Raw genomic sequence first — 17078 nt, 5'->3', positions numbered from 1 at the left:
GCTGGGAGAGTGGAGCCCCTGTGCTCAGTCAGGTGTGCCTGCTCTGTGCCAGGCACTGTTCCCAGTGCTGGACATCCTGTGGGAACTTGGCTGACGAGAAGGGGGCCTTCAGGTGTGAGGTGGGCAACACCACCTTATGGTTGGAGAACCGCATTGTGCTGAGCAACAAGAAAAACACAGAGGGTGGTGAATAGAGGGGAGTGGGTGGATGGGGGTCATGGAGGCCCCTCTGGGGAAGGGGTGATGGGGCAGAGACCTGCAGGCTAGGACTGGAGGAGACCGAATTGGGTGTTTAGAGCTGACTCTGGCCTTGGAGGGGTCCCTGGGAGGGAGGAATGCACATGCACGCACACAGGGAGCTGGAGAAGGCAGGTGGGGCAGGGCCCCCAGGCAAGTGAGGAGTGAGGAGTGGGGCCACGCCTCACTGCAGAGGATGGGGAAGCCCCACCGTTATTGCACTGGACACAATGACGCCCAGAAGGGCGAAGAGCCTGGCACAGCGAGCAGCAGGAGGCAGGTGCCGGTGGTGTTGGGAGGCAGTGAGGGCCGGGTGTTGGGGCCCTGGCTGTGCCGAGCCGAGAGTGCCTGGCTCCCAGAGGGATGCCAGCCACCTGTGCCCTGCCTGTCTGTGAGCGGACCCTGCCATGTGCGAGGAACAGACCCTAAATATGCTCGTCTGAGCTCATCTACACGAGGTAATTCAGCTTTTGAACGGAGGCTCCGAGGAGCCCCGGGTGCTGCGGCCAGTAATGAAATCCTTGATGGAACCTGAGCTGGCGCACGCTGAGCAGACCCTGCTGCACCCCAGTCCCCCACCTGCTGGTGCCAGGGCTGGTGCCCCTCCTGCGGAGACGGCCGCAGGATCGCGCTGTGGCGGCCAGCAATTGCCTTCTCAGGATGGGGAGATGTGCTGGCCGGAGCTTGACTGGTGGAATTGGCTTGTCCAGGCTGCCTCACTCTGCAGCCTCGGCCAGAGGCAGAAGCCAGACCCCAGGGTTGCTAAGTGGGGGAGGTGGCCCTCTTCCTCTTGGGGGTGTGTGCCTTTCTCACACCCAAAGGAAAGGGGGCGCAGGGTCGGGGTCAGAGCAGAGTGGGGAGAGGCAGGCTCACCAGCCCCAGCACATTTGCATTTTCCTTCTTCCACCCTGGGGGTCCCTTGAAATGCGCCCCACCCCTCACTGTCCAACCTCAGATGGGAAGGGAACCCCGAAAGGGCACCAGCCTTGCTGCTCATGGGCTGAGTGGGGCAGCGTCCGTCTGTGCAGAGCCGTTGCTGTGAGCGTCTCCAGGGGCGTGGGGACGCCTGGCCCGGGGGTGGGGGCGGGCTGTGACTGGTAACGCCCCCCACCTTCCGCCGCAGTCTCCATCGACTCCATCCAGGAGGTGAGCGAGGGCCGGCAGTCTGAGATCTTCCAGCGATACCCCAACGGTAGCTTTGACCCCAACTGCTGCTTCAGCATCTACCATGGCAGCCACCGCGAGTCGCTGGACCTGGTCTTGCCCAGCGGTGACGAGGCGCGCACCTGGGTCACTGGCTTGCGCTACCTCATGGCTGGCATCAGCGACGAGGACAGCCTAGCCCGCCGCCAGCGCACCAGGGACCAATATCCTTGGGCTCGGGGGGCAGACCCTGGGACGGACCCCTCAACTGTCCACCCTGGGTGGGGCTCCCCTGCCCCTGGCTGGGTCACATGTTTGGGTGAGGGGAGAAGGGAAGGGGTGCGTGGGCTGGGGTCCCCCACTCCTTCCTGCCTTGGGCAAGGGGCAGGCCTGGCTGGCCCTGCTGGACCCACGTTGGCCCCTAACTTGACCCCAAAGTGGCTGAAGCAGACGTTCGCCGAGGCCGACAAGAACGGCGACGGCAGCCTGAGCCTCGGTGAGGTCCTGCAGCTGCTGCACAAACTGAACGTGAACCTGCCCCGGCACCGGGTGAAGCAGATGTTCAAGGTGAGAGTCCCCGCTGGGGCTCGAGCCCCGCAGGCGCGGCACCCCTAGGCCCGTGGGGGGCGGTTGGGCGGATGCCTCCAGCTGCTCCCTCTTTCCAGCCGTGCCAGCACCACGCAGCAGCTCCCGGGGCCTCCCCAGGCAGGCGGATGGAGCATTTGGGGCGGACACCGGGTTAGTGAGGGAACCACCCAAAGGAGGCTGCACCCCCTTTTCCACCCTTCCCCACGGCTCTCCAGCCTTAATGGGGCGCACCGGCCCTGGCGGGGTCCCTGGTGGGGTCCCGGGCGCACACATGCCCGTCTTGCCCAGAGGGTGCATGAGAGGCCCAGAGTCCTGATTACCTGCCCTACGCGGCCTCCGGGCCCCCCGTAACCCTGGTATTAGAAGTTATGAAAATGCTCGCTTCAGCGAAGCGGCGGCCTTTATTGTCTGTAATTAGTTTTTCTCTTTCCGGAACCCCTGCTTGGCCGGGGGGAGGAACACGGCGTCAGCAGGTCCTGATACAGGTGGGGATGGGTGAGTGGGCAAACCTGGCCCTTGGGCCTCGTTGTCTTGCTGCAGCCAGGAAAGGGGGTTCTCTGAGCTTGAGCCAGGCCTGCACCCCGACACGCACGCACACACACGCAGGTGACCACTCCACCAGGCACGGCCCCTGGCGGCTCCCGACTGTGTTTCATGATAGACAGGGTTGTGCCCGGCTGGAGCGCAGGGAGCCAGCTGGCTCAGAGCGTGTGGGTCTGTACATGAATGAGGGGAGCTAGCAGGATGCTCTCAGACTGCTGGCCGAGGACTAGGGGAGCTCACAGGGCCCTTCCTGAAGGCCCTGGCAGGGCAGAGCCTGCCTGGGCAGTGGGGACCTGGCAGACGGCTCAGGCCTGCAGATCAGCCCAAGGTGTCCCTGCCTGCCCCATCTCCAGGGGCAGCTCTGGGGTCAGCAGGCCCTTCCAGAATGGTGAGGCAGTGCCAGGGGCCGGGAAATAGTCTGGTTTAGGACGCAGGGTCCAGATTGGCCTCTGAGGCAGGAAGAGAGAGGAGCGCCCCTCATGGAAGGGGGTGGGAGTGCCTGCAGGCTCCTGGGTCCTGAAGGTCCAAAGTCCTGCTTTAACATGCTTCCCGCTGGGAGCTCTGGGAAGCCCACACCCACCTGCTCCTCCTGGAAGGACTTTGGGCCTCTCATGCGCCCTCCGGGCACATGAGGGGCTCCCTGAGGAGCCCTGTGTCCAGGCCCAGGCCCAGGCCTGGCCATGTCCGGGCTCCGACCAGATCACCTTGAGGAAGCCCGGGGCAGTGGGGAGAGATCCTGCAGCCTGAGGCTGACGGGTGGGGCAGGCTCCGGGCTGGATCTGGAGAGAAGTGAGCAGGGGGCTGTTGGCCGGGAGCCGCGGACCCCAGACCCTGGGCAGCTCAGACCCAAGCGGCCGCTGTCCACAGTGGTTGGGCCGTCAGAGACAGCTCTGGGCCTGAGCTCCTGGGCCTCCCTGCCCATCTGCACAGCGCCCTATGCTGGCACTCCGGAGCCCAGGGCGGGGCTGACCTCCAGCCAGGCAGAGCAGCTCTGATAATTAGCATCAATTTGGCTGTGGAGAAATCTCAATATTGTTTCCACCACCTGCAATTGTCTAATCAAGAGAGAGATCTGTGTGGCAGGTAAAGAGTGGTTTGAACATAATTTCATTAAGTCTAAGATGACAGTAGAATGTAGGCCAGGCCCAGTGTGGCCCTCAGGCTTCATTGCCTAGTAAGCACCCTGGGCCAGCGCCGTGGCCTGGCTCAGCAGAGGAGTCCAGGGCGGGGCGTGCGTTCAGCCGCTGCTGTTTCCATTTGTGGAAGGAAAAGCAGGCGCTCGACCACCTCAGGAGGCATTTCTGGGGCTGGGGGTTAGGGGTCAGATCCATCCTTTCGGGTTGCCTGAGAACCCTGTCGTCATAAAGCATTTCATTCGGGTGGTGAATGGGCAGCTACCCTGCCCTGGATTCCTGGCTGTGCCGCCCAGTAGAGCCCGGTGGAGGCCAGATCACCCTGTGGGCTGGACGCTCGACAGAATGGGGAGCTCTGTCCGGCTCCAGCCATGCCGCCTGGGGGGGCTACCACCCAGGCTCTGTCCCCAGGGGCCTTTTGACTTGCAACACATGCCCTGGCCCAGTCTGTCCAGCCAGCTCTCAGAAGCAGAGCTGTCCCCTGAGACAGCACCAGATACACCGGGGTCTTCATCTGGCACCTGCTGGGCCCCTCACACCAAGCTGGCCACCTCTGAGGCTTGGCTTGGGCACTCGGGTCCTGGAGTGAGACACTGGGGCCCCGCTGGGTGCCCATCTCCATGCCAAGCCACAGTGCCCGGGGAAGGCAGCAGCCAGGAGCACGGTCAGGGTCCAGCCTTCCCGGGATCCCTACTCTCAGTGGGGACAGGGACGTGGGGGTGGTTCTGCCCACCTGGCTCACTGGTGATGCTTCTGGTTCAGAGGGGGCCTTAGGGACCTGGCACCCACCCCCAGCCACCGCAGTCTGTGTGGCCATAGAAGAAACACTCTCCAGGCGGCTGGCAGGTCCAGCGAGCACTGCTATCCATGGTGCTGACCCAGCGTCTGCCCCTGCCAGCCTGTCACCTCTAAGCACCCCCACCCCACTGGGCCAAAAACCCGTCTTTAGCACTCAGAGACTTGAGCAGCACCTCCTACAGAGCCTTTCTTGCCCCTTTGCGGGGACCCCACGGCTTTGTAGCACCTCAGACTTCCTCTGGGCTGCCTTACTCCAGTCGCTGGGTGCTCTTGTCCTCTGGGTCTGGCCCTGGCCCTGGCCCTCAGCGTCCCCAGGCTCTGACACCTCAGGGGATGCTCCCTGAGCCAGTGGATTTATGAAGGAGTCCTTTGGGGTCCCAGTGGGTTTGCCTCACGAGTGTTGTGTGAGCCGCTCTGTCTGCAAAGGAAGACAGTGGCTGAGCCCAGGGTCCTCTCATTGGTGCTGTGGAGGGAGAGCCAAGATGCTGCTGCGCCTCCTGAGGACTTGTGCTCTTCTGAGCAATGGGCAACCGATTGTAATTATAGGCTCACAGCTCAGAGTGGGCACTAACTCCAGGGAGGGGTGTTGACAACAGTGTGGGGTGTGGTTGACTCCCAGTGTGGGGTGTTGGCTCCCAGGGTGAAGTGTTGACTCCCAGGGTGGCATGTTGGCTCCAGGATGGGGCATTGACTCCCAGGATGGGGTGTTGGCTCCCAGGGTGGGTGTTGGCTCCCAGGGTGGGGTGTTGGCTCCCAGGGTGGGTGTTGGCTCCAGGATGGTGCATTGACTCCCAGGGTGTAATGTTGGCTCCAGGATGGGGCGTTGGCTCCCAGGCTGGGGCGCTGGCTCCCAGGGTGGGGTTTTGGCTCCCAGGGTGTGATGTTGGCTCCAGGATGGTGCATTGACTCCCAGGGTGTGATGTTGGCTCCATGATGGGGCATTGGCTCCCAGGCTGGGGTGCTGGCTCCCAGGGTGGGGTGTTGGCTCCCAGGGTGGGTGTTGACTCCCAGGGAGGAATGTTGGCTCCCAGGGTGGGGTGTTGACTCCCATGGTGTGATGTTGGCTCCAGGATGGTGCATTGACTCCCAGGGTGTAATGTTGGCTCCAGGATGGGGCGTTGGCTCCCAGGCTGGGGTGCTGGTTCCCAGGGTGGGGTTTTGGCTCCCAGGGTGTGATGTTGGCTCCAGGATGGTGCATTGACTCCCAGGGTGTGATGTTGGCTCCATGATGGGGCATTGGCTCCCAGGCTGGGGTGCTGGCTCCCAGGGTGGGGTGTTGGCTCCCAGGGTGGTTGTTGACTCCCAGGGAGGAATGTTGGCTCCCAGGGTGAGGTGTTGACTCCCATGGTGTGATGTTGGCTCCAGGATGGTGCATTGACTCCCAGGGTGTGATGTTGGCTTCAGGTTGGAGCGTTGGCTCCCAAGCTGGGGCACTGGCTCCCAGGGTGGGGTGTTGGCTCCAGTGTGGGGTGTTGGCTCCCAGGGTGGGGTGTTTATTCCCAGGGTGTGGTATTGGCTCCAATGTGGAGTATTGGCTCCCAGTGTGGGGCATTGACTTCCAGGGTAGGGCGTTGACTTCCAGGGAGGGATGTTGACTCCCAGGGAGGGGCATTGACTCCCAGGGTGGGGTGTTGGCTCCCAGGGTGGGGCATTGACTCCTGGGGAGGGGTATTGACAACAGTGTGGGGTGTGATTGACTCCCAGTGGGGGGTATCGGCTCCCAGGGTGAGGTGTTGACTCCCAGGGTGGGATGTTGGCTCCAGGATGGGGTGTTGGTTTCCATTGTGGGGTGTTGACTCCCAGGGTGGGGTGTTGACTCCCAGGGAGGGGTGTTGACTCCCAGGGAGGAATGTCAACTCCAGGGTTGGGTGTTGGCTCCTGGGGGGGGTGTCAACTCCAGGATGGGGCGTTGACTCCCCGGGGTGGGGACGTTGACTCCCAGGGAGGGGTTTTGACTCCCAGGGTGGGGTGTCGACTCCAGGGTGGGGTATTGAGTCCCAGGGTGGAATGTCGCCTCCAGGGTGAGGTGTTGACTCCCAGGGAGGGGTGCTGACCCCCAGGGAAGGATGTTGACTCCCAGGAAGGGGTGTTGGCTCCCCGGGTGGGATGTTGGCTCCAACTTGGGGTGTTGGCTTCCAGGGTGGGGCGTTGACTCCAGGGTGAAGTATTGGCTCCAATGTGGGGTGTTGGCTCCCATGGTGAGGTGTTGACTCCCAGGGAGGGCTGTTGGCTCCCATGTGGGGTGTTGACTCTGTGTGTGGTGTTGACTCCCAGAGTGGGATGTTGACTTCAGGGTGAGGTGTTGGATCCAATGTGGGGTGTTGGCTCCCAAGGTGGTGCATTGACTCCCAGGAAGGGGTGTTGACTCCCACAGTGGGGCATTGACTGCAGGGTGAGATATTGGCTCCAATGTGGGGTGTTGGCTCCCAGGGTGGGGTGTTGGCTTTCAGTGTGGGGTGTTGACTCCAGAGTGAGGTGTTGACTCCAGTGTAGGGTATTGGCTCTCAGTGTGGGGTGACTGTGACAGGTTCAGCTGCAGGTTGACTTTGAAAGGCTTGGACTCGGGGAGAGTGACGTCAGTTCTGTGTTAAAGAGTCCCTCAGTGGCTTCTTGGTGGGAGAGTCAGAGGGGGTGTCCAGTGAAGAAGCTGCCTGAGGGGCCTGGGCAGCAATCATGGGCCGTGACATGGTTAGTGGCGTTGGAAGGCGGAGTGTGGATTTGTCATTCAGTGTTGACTGAGGCGCGGGGGTGGGCCTAGAGGACCCCTCATGAGCGTGGCTCAGGGTGGGATGTGGGGGACCCAGAGGCCTTGCGTTGCAGGAAGCGGACACGGATGACCAGCAGGGGACACTGGGCTTTGAGGAGTTCTGCGCCTTCTACAAGATGATGTCCACCCGCCGGGACCTCTACCTGCTCATGCTGACCTACAGCAACCACAAGGACCACCTGGACGCCACTGACCTCCAGCACTTCCTGGAGGTGGAGCAGAAGGTGAGGGCACCCTGGCAGGAGAGTGGGTCCTGGCCAACGTGGCGCCACCTCAGGTTCCCGGAGCGTTTGAGCCTGCTCAGTGTGGCTGAGAGCTTGGGGAAGGGTGGGCCATGGCCTGGCATTCGAGGTCCCCATACCCACCTCCACTTAGTGGACTGGCCGCGGTTCCCATCACAGGCCATGCCAGTGTATTCCAGGATGTGTCCCATGGGGGCTGCAGTGTGGGTGGGGAAGGTTTGTGATTTCTCCTCTGCGGGCCTCTGAGCAGCTCAGCCCTGACTGCAGACACCCAGAGCTTCCAGAGGGGAGCCTGCGCTTGACCACAGCACTGACTGCAGCATGGGGCATCTCCTGGGGCTAGGGTTCCATGGCGCAGCCCTCCCACGTGTTCCAGCCATGTGGGTCTGGCTGGCTTGCGCCCTGGGCCCATTGCCACCTCCATTCTCCCATATGTCCAGCAGACACTCAGATGCCTCTGGGTGCCAGCAGGGCATACCTGCCTGTTTCCCTCCACCTCAGGCAGTCCTGTCCATCCTGACAGGCCAAGTGCTCCCTGGACACGATCCTGCTGACTGCGGGCCCAGTGTCCAGAGGCTTAGGGGTCTGGACCCCTGGTCCCCGGCCCAGGCAGGGGCTGGGTGCCACCTGCTCTGATGGGCAGGACACTGGAAGTCTACGGCGGGGGAGGGGAAGGCCAGTGTCTCCCAAGGAGAGAGGGCTCCCCTCGGGGGCTTAGACAGCATGTGGCCCCACCATCAGGGTTGGCGGGAGGCAGCCGTAAGGACCAGCTTCCAGGCCTGTACCTTCCTGGGACCCCCGTGGACCTGCTTTCGGGCAGAGTGAAGAGGGGCAGCCTCCGGGCCCCGGCATCCTTGCGCTTCTGGGGCCAGACCCCCTGGCCCAGGGACGGCTCAGGGCCTTCCGCTCCACCCTGCTTTGTGGGCAGAGTCAGCCTCGCAGTGATGGGCGATGGGCAGCCACCACTGAGCAGGGCTGGGGGCTGGGTGGCAACTGTGGGACCCAGGCTGGGTCTGTGTGGTGTTTGCCCAGGATCTCCCACCTCTGCTGTCCTGGGTTGGTGCCCTGCCCCACGAGGCTGCCCCAAACCTAGGGTGTGACTTAGGGGGCTGTCCCCGCGCTGTGCTCTGGGGTCCCTTCCCACTGATGTCACACACTCTGCCAGGGCTCTGTTCTTGTGGCAGCCCATCTGCCTCCTCTCTAGTCTGGGCCAGAGAGGCCAGCACCAGCGTGGGTGGATCCCAGTGCCCCGGAGACTCACTCCCAGCCCTGTCACTGTGGGTGGTATTAGAATGAGGCTGTGGGTCCTCTGTCCTGGCTGCTGGTGTACATGGGGGCAGAGGGCAGGAATGTGGCCTGGTCTGGGAAGGGCAGAACTGACCCGTTGCTCCCTGACCTTTGCCCCAAGCTTTCCAGAACTCTCCCTATAGTCTGGGGCCAAAACTGTCCACCAGGTGGGTGGCTTGAGCCCTGGCCTGGCCCCTTGGACTCTGGGCCTCCCAAGGTTCAGAGCAGCTCTGAGCTGTGACCCCACTCTCCCCCCTCCTCCTCCCCCTCCACTCCCATACTCATACCCACCTTCCTGGGGACTTCCTGGGAGCCCCGCTGGTGGGCCAACCACGGGGAACTGGGGGCTCCTGGCCTGGGCTGCACTGCAGGGCCCTGGGAGGTCGCTCAGCCCCTGACCCGCGGGGTCTCCTTGGGCTCAGCTGTGGTGTGCAGCTTTCCTGTGAGGGACTTAGGTGGCAGAGGAGGGAGCAGGTGAAGAGGAGGCTCGCATGTCCCCAGGCTCCTCCAAGGTGGGACGTGGGTCCTGGCTCTCCTACACCTTCTCACACATGGGCCTCGCTCCCTGCCAGCCCGTCCTGGTCCACAGCTCTCAGGACCTCTAACACGGCAGGGGGGTGGCCCAGCTCATAAGGACAAAGACCCCTCCCCTGCTTCCAGGATGCTCAGTCAGAGCCAGCTCTTCCAAAGCCATGTGACCCACCTGTGGTCCACTGGCCACTGAGTCCCAAGTCATGTGACACTGAGGGTGGCCAGTGAGCCCCTCAGCGGGGGAAGCACACTGCAGGGACCAGAGCCTCACGCCTGCTGTGGTCAATGCTGATGTGGCAATCAGAGACGGGACAGGAGGCAGTGGCAATGGTGGTGGAGGGTGGGGGCTGCCCGAGGCTAGCTCAGGCCAGTGACAGGCTAGCCTGGGCTCATGACCCTGCTCTGGCCTAGATGACAGGGGTGACGCTCGAGAGCTGCCGCAATGTCATCGAACAGTTTGAGCCCTGCCCAGAAAACAGGAAGAAGGGGGTGCTGGGCATCGACGGTAAGTGGGCGTCACCGCCAGCCGGCTGTCCCGGGAGGCCCACGGAGGTGCTGACGGGCAGCCTGCGGGCCTGGACGGGTGTCCTGAGCAGGTTGCTCCATGTTCCGCGTGGTGTGGGAGGCGGGTGGTCCCGAGATGGTGGGGCCGGCACACAGGGGCTGAGCCCCCCACTCCATGCTCCTCCTGCAGGCTTCACCAACTACACGCGGAGCCCAGCTGGCGACATCTTCAACCCCGAGCACCACAGCGTGCACCAGGACATGACCCGGCCGCTGAGCCACTACTTCATCACCTCGTCCCACAACACCTACCTCGTGGGCGACCAGCTCATGTCCCAGTCGCGAGTGGACATGTACGCCTGGGTCCTGCAGGCTGGCTGCCGCTGCGTGGAGGGTGAGTGGTGGGGGTTCCGGGACCCTGCACCCTCTCCGCCCAGGAGGCCGGGCTGGGCTGGCATCTCCTGTCGAGGGGAGACCCTGAGGAGCCCTCTGTGGTCTCTGCCCTCTGCCCAGGCAGGGGCTGGGGAAGGGCTCTCCTGGTATTAATCGCTGAGCTCTGCTGGAGTCCATGGGCTGTGGGCCTCTGGGCATTGGTGGCCAAGCCCTTGGGACTGACGGAGGTCTGCCTTCCCACAGTGGACTGCTGGGACGGGCCCGACGGGGAGCCCATTGTGCACCATGGCTACACTCTGACCTCCAAGATCCTCTTCAAAGATGTCGTTGAAACCATTAACAAATATGCCTTCGTCAAGAATGAGTGAGTGGCCAGGACTAGGGGGCTGGCCCGGGGAGTGGTTGGGGCAGGGGCTCAGGGGGGTCTTCCTGCCTCTCCCCCACGTACTTTCTGGGGGACAGTGGTTGTAATGGCTGAGGGGCTGGTTTTGGGGTCTCTTGGGGTTTTGGGGTTGAGGATGAGCAGCAGGGGAGGGAGCTGAGCCACAGCTTCTGGGAGAGGGAGGGCGGTGGGTGCGGGAGCAGACAGCATGACGGGCTGGGGCTGCGGAGGGTGTGTGCGAGCAGCCTTTGTCCACACACACTTGGTAGCAGTCCACGGTGTCGGCCGCCCGCAGCAGCAGTGGCTCCAGCACCAATCACCCCCAAGAAGCTACTCTGTGTCCAGACTCAGTTTGCTGTCACTCAGGCTGTGGCTACAGACACCGTTGAGCAAAATCCAATTTAGTTTCTGGAAATAGAAGACCACTCCCCGCACTGTTACAGTTCCCTTCAAGTCTTGGCTAAACGAGGCTCACAGGCAAGGAGGGAGCTAATTGAACGAAGGAAGAGAGGAGAAGCAAGATTGATTTAGGAAATAGAGGTAGAAGGGCCCTCCTGGAATTGCTGGCCTGGGCTCTGCTTCAGGCTGCTGGGAGGGAGTGGAAGTGAGGGGCCTCTGCAGGGCGGCCTGGCCCCTGGAAGTGCAGGTGAGGGGGGTGTCTCAGGCTGGGGGGCTGGGACACACAGGTCTCCTGTAACTGCCGAGGAGCCAGGGGCCTGCTGGGGTCTCAGGACTGCCTTGCATCTCACATGCCAGCGTAATCTTCGCAGGCACAGGGTTCTCCCCAGGCCGTGAGCTCCAGGCTTCAGTCCCTTGCATGAGAAATGGGGGGATGGGGCCGGCCCTGTGGCTTGGTGGTTAAGTGCGCGCGCTGCGATGCTGGTGGCCCGGGTTCGGATCCCGGGTGCGCATCGAGGCACCACTTCTCCGTTCATCCTGAGGCCGAGTCCCGCATACAGCAACTAGAAGGATGTGCAGCTACGACATACAACTATCCACTGGGGCTTTGGGGGGAAAAAATAAAATAAATAAAATCTTTAAAAAAAAAAAAAAAAAAAGAAATGGGGGGATGAATTCCTTCATCCCAAGCCCTGCTTGCCCGCCTGCATCACAGGACTTGTCCATCTCTTGCTCTGGTTCATGACCTCTAAGTCTGGGTCACCTACATTTTCTAAAAGGATTATGTTGCCTTTTGGCAAAAATCCAAGTAAAATGTGCACATGGTTAAAAAAAATAAATCAAACAACTGAGGAATTTATAATGAAATCCCCGTGCTGCACTCCCCATTCTGCACCATGCGGTGATAACAATGTTCCGCCAGGTGGTGTGTGCCAGGCTTATGTCTCCTTCTCTGTGGTGCCAATGTTGGAACCCCAGGGCCATCCACAGGACGGTGTCTCCAATATCTAGGCAAGTGGGATTGTCTTGCACACAGTCTGTCCATCACGTCACGTTGCATCTCAGTTTAGTCTGCATCATTTTTAAACCATGACTTACTGACTTGCTCGAATGTTTCCTTTTGTTTTCCTGGAGTTTCTAATCACCTTTGATTTTTCTTATTGGGAGAAGTACGTGCCTTCTCTACCTGTTCCTAAGATCTCCCAGTCCTTTTGCACCCACTCAGTTGCTTTTCAAAGCTATTGTTGAGCCCTCCTGGAGTGGCCGGCAGCTCCATCTTTCCTGGGCTCCTGGTGAAGACCCCTCCTCATTCAGTGGTACAGGTGACCTGGGGTCCTACATAGGTGGGGTCTAGACCTTCCCTGGCCTCACCCTTCTCCTCCCACCTTGGGACCACAGGTACCCAGTGATCCTGTCCATCGAGAACCACTGCAGTGTCATCCAGCAGAAGAAGATGGCCCAGTATCTGACTGACATCCTCGGGGACAAGTTGGACTTGTCATCAGTGAGCAGCGAGGATGCCTCCATGCTGCCCTCTCCACAGATGCTCAAGGGCAAGATCCTGGTGAAGGTGAGCCCCTGCCTGCCCTTCTGGGGCCAGCATCCTGCTGGGCCTCTGACCTCTGACTTGGGACCAGGTCAGTGACAGGGCTGTGCTCCAGACAGCCTGGGGCTCTGTGCCGATTGTGGCAGATCTGAGGAGTCAGAGCAGGCCCTGACCCTGACCTGGCCTCAGTCTCCCCATGGTGGCCACTCCATCTGGGACTTCCACAGGCACACCCAAGCAATTCCCTCCCACGCTGCTGCTGCAAGGAAGTTGGTCCCTGCCCCATGGCCTGAGACCCACGAGCAAGCTTGAGACAGGCCCCCTCCCTTCGCCACTGCTCCTGAGGGTACTGGCCGCCCGGCACCTCCTGCGGCCCCTCCATGGTCTGCCTCCTCCCCCAGGGCAAGAAGCTCCCAGCCAACATCAGCGAGGATGCTGAGGAGGGTGAAGTGTCTGATGAGGACAGCGCAGACGAGATCGACGATGACTGCAAGCTTCTCAACGGGGATGTGCGTGCGGCATGGGCTCTCCGCGGGAGGGGGCTCTCCCCAGGAGGGGTTCTCCCCAGGAGGGGTGCTACAGCCCTGAGGAGCAGGCTCATGGCCTTGCTATAGGAGAGGGGCATCAGGCAGGTGCTGAGGGCAGTTTGCAAAGCCGCCAGGCTGCTGGGCACGTGTTCAGCCTGGAGCCAGTGGGGGCCCCTCTGCACCTGCCCCTCCACACAGGACACAAACCCTGAGTTCCCAGCTAGTGGCCTGTCCCCTCTTCATCACGGCAGCCCACTTGGCTTGGGGCTGGGGGCTGCACAGGGGGGCTGAGGAGTCAGGAAGGGCTTGGTGCAGCTGGGCTGGGGGGACTGTAATTCGCGTCCTCTCTCCTCTGGGCGCTGCTCTAAGCCACTGCTGTGAGGCAACGAAGGCCTTATTTCTCCCCAAAGGGCCATTGGCTGGGAGAGTCCTGGTGCAGGAGCTTCCTGGCCACTGGCTAATTGTTTTAGAAAGCCCTGAGGCAGCGGAGTTCCTTCCGCTTCGGGGCCAGTGCATTTCTGCCTCTGGCCCGAGGTGACCGTAAACCCACATTCTGTGATGTGTACCTTGCACCCACTCCAATCTGGGCCAGGGGCACCCAGACACCTAGGGCCTAGGCCCTGCCCTGGAGGGGTCCAAGTTCATTCTGGTCACACTGGGGCTGCCCGGGGCAGGGAGGGCTCCTGGAGGCTACCCTGACCAGCTCCTGGCACCAGCTAGCCAGGCAGTCTGTCCCTGCCCTGCCCATCTCTTTGAGGCACGTGATGGGGGTAGAGGGATCCCAGATCCCAAGGTGCTGAGTGTCTCTCGGAGCCCAGAAAGGCCTCCAGGAGCACTGATCTCCTCCTCCGAGGCCCACTGGGCCGGGCGCCCGGTGAGCCGTCTGCCGGGTCCCCATGGGCAGCATTGCGCAGCTGAAGGAAGCAGCTGTTAGAATCAGATGGGCCTGGGTTCAGGGCCGCTCATCACTGTCTGCGGCCCCCGGGCAAATCGCATGCCTGCCATGTGCCCCGGGAGCGGGCAGTTGGGCGTGGGACAAGCGAGGTGGTGTAGGAGTGAGGGTGCCACGTGCACTGGGTGTGAGAGGCCAAGATGGGACAGGCCGGGCCCTGGGCCCCACCCAAGACCCTGGGGGCCGCCACCGCCACTGCCTCAGGGCTGGGGACAGATGCTAAGGGGCCGTCCGGCTCTTGCAGGCCTCTACCAATCGGAAGCGCGTGGAAAACATCGCCAAGAGGAAACTGGATTCCCTAATCAAGGAGTCGAAGATTCGGGACTGTGAGGACCCCAACAACTTCACCGTGTCCACGCTGGCCCCGCCTGGGAAACTGGGGCACAAGGCAGCAGGCAAAAAGGTGAGCCCTGAGGCCGACGGGTCAGCCTGTGGCCGGGCGAGGGGCCCGGAGCATATGGTCTGTGCACACCTGTGCACGTGTGGGCACACATACACCGCACACACGAACCTGTGCACACGTGCACACCTGCACAACGAACCTGTGCACACTGGCACACATGCACACCACTACCTGCTGGCCCCACTGCCTGCTGGCACATCTGTCCACCCTGGGTTCTCCAGGAGCGCACATCTGGCTATTTAGATTCTCATTGCGAGGGGCCCGCGGCCTTCACCATGTCGCAGGGCAGATAGCTGGGGGGGTGGGGGGATGCACCGTTTGTGGAGGACAGCCACGGCCTGTCCCCTAGAGGCCTGTGGACAGACCCCCAGCCCCCACCCTCCACCCTGTCTGCAGGCAGGAGAGGGCAGGCAGCCTTGGGGACCTGCAGCTCCTGGCAGACGGGGACTTGAGCATTGCCTGGGGGCCGGAGGCCAGGGCCCCCTTACTGGGGCGTCTTGTGAGTGACAGGGAGGGGCACACAGGGTCTCAGAGCTGAGCACCCACAGCCTCGTGGGGGAGCGCACTGAGCTCTGGGCAGTATCCCCGTGGAGAGAACGGTGTAGGGGCTGCCCAGAGCTGGCATGACAGACGTGAAGCGTGGGGGGGGGGGGGGCAGGCTGGGCCAATGATGCTGAGTGGTTGGGGTCCCTCCTGGAGAGGGGGCAGCAAATCTTGAAGGACGGTTCGTATCAGCCGAGTGGCCCGAGGGCCAGCAGATCCCATGGGGCTGTGGTGGGCAGGTCAGCTGGCCCTGGGGCCAGGGAAGGTGCCGTCGGCCCTGCAGACCCAGTTTTGCAGGTGAACAGGGCTGGGGGGCAGGTGGTGGAGACGGTGTCTCCCTGTTTTTGGAGAGCTCTGCCCTGCCCCCCTACCCCCCCCCCCCACCGCAGGGACCTGTCCACCTTCCGAGCCCTGGCAGAGGTGGGAAGGTGGCCCCTCCCTGGCCGGGGCGCGGGGGGCTGGGCACCCCCAGGACAGTGTTTGTGGATGTGTTTGTGTCCCGCCCACGGGTCCCACAGTGCAGCTGGCGGCACCAGAAATTCGGGGGTCGCTTTCTGTGCAGGTGGCTCCTGCAGGTCCCTTGCTGACAGGGGGTCATTTATTTTCAGTCCCGAGACGTCTAGGTGGGGAGGGCGCAGAGCTTCTGCAGCTCTGGTGGGTGGGCGGGCGTGGCGCTGCCCAGCCAGGGAGTCGCCGTGAACTCCCTGCCTTCCCTTGGCCATAAATACCCGGGCGCACCCGGGGTGCACAGGAGGGCAGCCTGGTCCGGGGGACCTCGTGTCTGAGCCGCCTTCTGTGTAAGGGGGAGCGGGCACTCAGGGACGGCTTCCTGGAGGAGGAGGAGCTCAGGTTGAGCTGCCAGGCGTTGGGGTTGGGGGAATCAGAGAATCCCGCTGCCACCAGCAGCACCAGGCCCTCCCCTGCTGAGACGTGGGCAGGGGGATGAGGGAAGTGGAGCCATGGAAATCTCTGAGGGAGGTCCAGGCAGAGGAGGGAGCATCTGGGCAGTGGGGTCACGGACACGCCCCTGACGTGCCTCTCTGTCCCCTCTGCCAGAGAGCCTGAGGCTACACTCTCCATTCCCTGGGCCCCAGCGAGGGTCCCTGTGGGAGAGGGCAGGGGGCGTGGAGTGCAGCAGGAGTGGCTATCTGGAGGGAAAGAAGCGATGGGCAAGGAAGGGGACCCCCGCCTGCAGTGCTAGGCACCGCTCCAGAGGGCGCTGGTGCTGGCCGAGGGCAGGCCTGGTCCTCCGCGGGACCCAGCCCCCCAAGCCCACAGTGTGGCTAGGACTGGACCTTCTTGGTCAGGCGGGGCCTGCTGGGCTTGGCCCTGTGGGCAGCGCTCTGTCCGAGGTGTGGCCGCTTCTCTGCCTGTTGCCCAGGCTGCCTCACCCTGCTGTGCTTCCGTGAGCACTGAGCTGTGTCCCGGGGGGGGCAGGGGCCCGCTGGGGGGCCTCCATTGCCTACAGGGTGGTCAGAGCTCTGGTCGGAGCTGTCTCCCCGGCCAGGCTCAGGGTCACAGCCGCAGCCACCTCAGGACACTGGGCCAGCGTGCGCCGCTCTTGGCTGGCCAGACTCACAGGCGCTGGTGCGTGGCGTTTCAGGCGATGTTGAAAGAGCTGCCAGGCGCGTCGGCCTCAAGTGGCCTGAACGCTGTGAGCTCAGCTCCCAGGCCACCGTCAGCAGCTGCGGAATCATCAATGAATTAGGAGGAAGATGGGCTGGTGTTGCTGGGGCTGGAGAGAGAAACATCTCCGTCAGCAATTTGGGCCTCAGACGGTCCTGAGCGCCTGCCTGATTGCGGATCAGCACCTCGGGGTTGGGAGCGCCTCTCTGCGCAGCCTGCGACCGGATGCACATGGAGAGGGCACAGCAGCCCCCTCGGCTGCTCTGGGGGAGCCGAGAGGAGGGAGGGCAGACCCAGGCCGCGGGCGGGAGCCAGAGAGGCTCCCATCCTGACTCCCCACAAGGGCGAAGGAGGGGAGCAGGGCTCAGGTGAGGGCTGAGCTGCTCCCAGAGCCAGGAGCGGGCAGGGGTCAGGGGAGCAGCTGACCGGGGTCCAGACCCTGCCAGGTGGGGTCCGCGGCCCCTGCTCTGTTTGCCAGCAAGTGAGCTGAGACGGTGTCCAGGCAGACGAGACCGAGGGGGCATGCACCCTGGG

At 62.8% G+C, this 17078-nt stretch overlaps 1 protein-coding gene across 1 annotated transcript in view; it reads left to right on the top strand.

The window, feature by feature from the left end:
• PLCH2 (phospholipase C eta 2) overlaps window positions 1-17078 on the top strand; it is a 62930-nt gene that overhangs the window by 34010 nt on the left and 11842 nt on the right. The window contains exons 3-11 of the mRNA XM_087446974.1: window positions 1361-1614; window positions 1819-1947; window positions 7263-7433; window positions 9681-9774; window positions 9964-10167; window positions 10410-10530; window positions 12346-12517; window positions 12895-13002; window positions 14217-14375. Of these exons, the coding sequence (XP_087303100.1) occupies window positions 1361-1614; window positions 1819-1947; window positions 7263-7433; window positions 9681-9774; window positions 9964-10167; window positions 10410-10530; window positions 12346-12517; window positions 12895-13002; window positions 14217-14375 (1412 nt within the window). The remainder of the gene's footprint in view (window positions 1-1360; window positions 1615-1818; window positions 1948-7262; window positions 7434-9680; window positions 9775-9963; window positions 10168-10409; window positions 10531-12345; window positions 12518-12894; window positions 13003-14216; window positions 14376-17078) is intronic.

The sequence above is a fragment of the Ceratotherium simum genome, chromosome 22 (genome assembly GCF_057802395.1).
Source record: "Ceratotherium simum simum isolate JZ-2026a chromosome 22, ASM5780239v1, whole genome shotgun sequence".
In the NCBI taxonomy this organism is placed as follows: Eukaryota; Metazoa; Chordata; class Mammalia; order Perissodactyla; family Rhinocerotidae; genus Ceratotherium; species Ceratotherium simum.
This window is presented reverse-complemented; position numbering and strand designations above follow the sequence as displayed.